Here is a 1067-nt window from a genome sequence, read left to right as displayed (position 1 = left end):
CTCGTGTCCTGTCTTAGCCCTCGTTCACACCTGACCGTTTTGTAGCGCGTTCTACGCTCGACGAACGCTCTACAAAACGGTGAAAAATATAAATTGCATTGTAGTCAATGACCTCGTTCCACCTTGCCGTATTTCCGCCCGTCCCTAACGCCCTACAAAACGGCCCACGCCTGAAAAGGTCCCGGGACTACTTTGGGCCGTTTTGTAGGGCGTTTTCCATTGGGATACAGCCAAAAGTAGCCCTCGGAAACGCGCTTTTTTACCGCGAATCGCGGTTAAAAAAAAAACGCGCGACAGACGGGCATATACAATACGCCTAGGTGTGAACGAGGGCTTAGACTAAAGCCTAACTCGCTTTGTTACAAGGAGAGAGATCCTGACTTTTCCATTTTCTGTGCAGTGAACCCAAAGAAGGACAGCGAGCACACACCGGTGAAGGGCGGAGTGGTGGCCGATCTGGGTAAGTCCTCCTGCACACCTTCATTGAACTATTTCGGTGGGCCATTGATGGATTGGCTTTCAAAGCGATGAAACTCTTTACTGTGATCAGGAACAAGTACATGGCGACAAATCTGCTTATAAGTAAAACATCAATTTTGTTATTGGGGATAAAACCTTCCAGGTGATCACTTGCATTGGAAGGGCTTTTTATTGCAGGTTCTTCCCTTGTTGTCTTCTGTAGATACTGGGGAAGGCCATTGTACTTGTCGTGTCTGTCAATTATAGTCACTGTGTGTTGTACCAGGACACGTCACACCCCAAATTCCCTCCAGGCTTCTGGAACTGGCAGCAAACTAAATACCACGGGAGGGGACAGGATTTTATGTGCACGGAGATTACAATGTAAAGGTCATTATTAAAAACAAGAACTCGGGAGTACGACATTGAGCGCTAGCGCTCCCCTCCTCCCTCGCTGCGCGGGCTATTTGTAGAATGGCTGCTGAGAGTCGCACTATGCGGGGCCGTTCGTGCGTCTCCATAAGCCACCGGCTGCTGCTGAGCACGCATTGTCCTTGGCAATGTGAAGGTGCGTACAGCCGCACCGCCGGCATAGAGCCGCGTCCCCC

The 1067-nt window shown here is 50.2% G+C and overlaps 1 protein-coding gene across 1 annotated transcript in view; it reads left to right on the top strand.

Annotated features, from left to right (window-relative positions):
* SMARCC1 (SWI/SNF related, matrix associated, actin dependent regulator of chromatin subfamily c member 1) overlaps nucleotides 1-1067 on the top strand; it is a gene marked incomplete at its 3' end in the record, with an annotated part of 46685 nt that overhangs the window by 18809 nt on the left and 26809 nt on the right. Inside the window, exon 16 of the mRNA XM_018571513.1 lies at nucleotides 401-460. Coding sequence (XP_018427015.1) covers nucleotides 401-460 — 60 coding nt within the window. The remainder of the gene's footprint in view (nucleotides 1-400; nucleotides 461-1067) is intronic.

Source organism: Nanorana parkeri, unplaced genomic scaffold, assembly GCF_000935625.1.
Source record: "Nanorana parkeri isolate BGI_ZX_2015 unplaced genomic scaffold, ASM93562v1 scaffold1772, whole genome shotgun sequence".
In the NCBI taxonomy this organism is placed as follows: domain Eukaryota; kingdom Metazoa; phylum Chordata; class Amphibia; order Anura; family Dicroglossidae; genus Nanorana; species Nanorana parkeri.
This window is presented reverse-complemented; position numbering and strand designations above follow the sequence as displayed.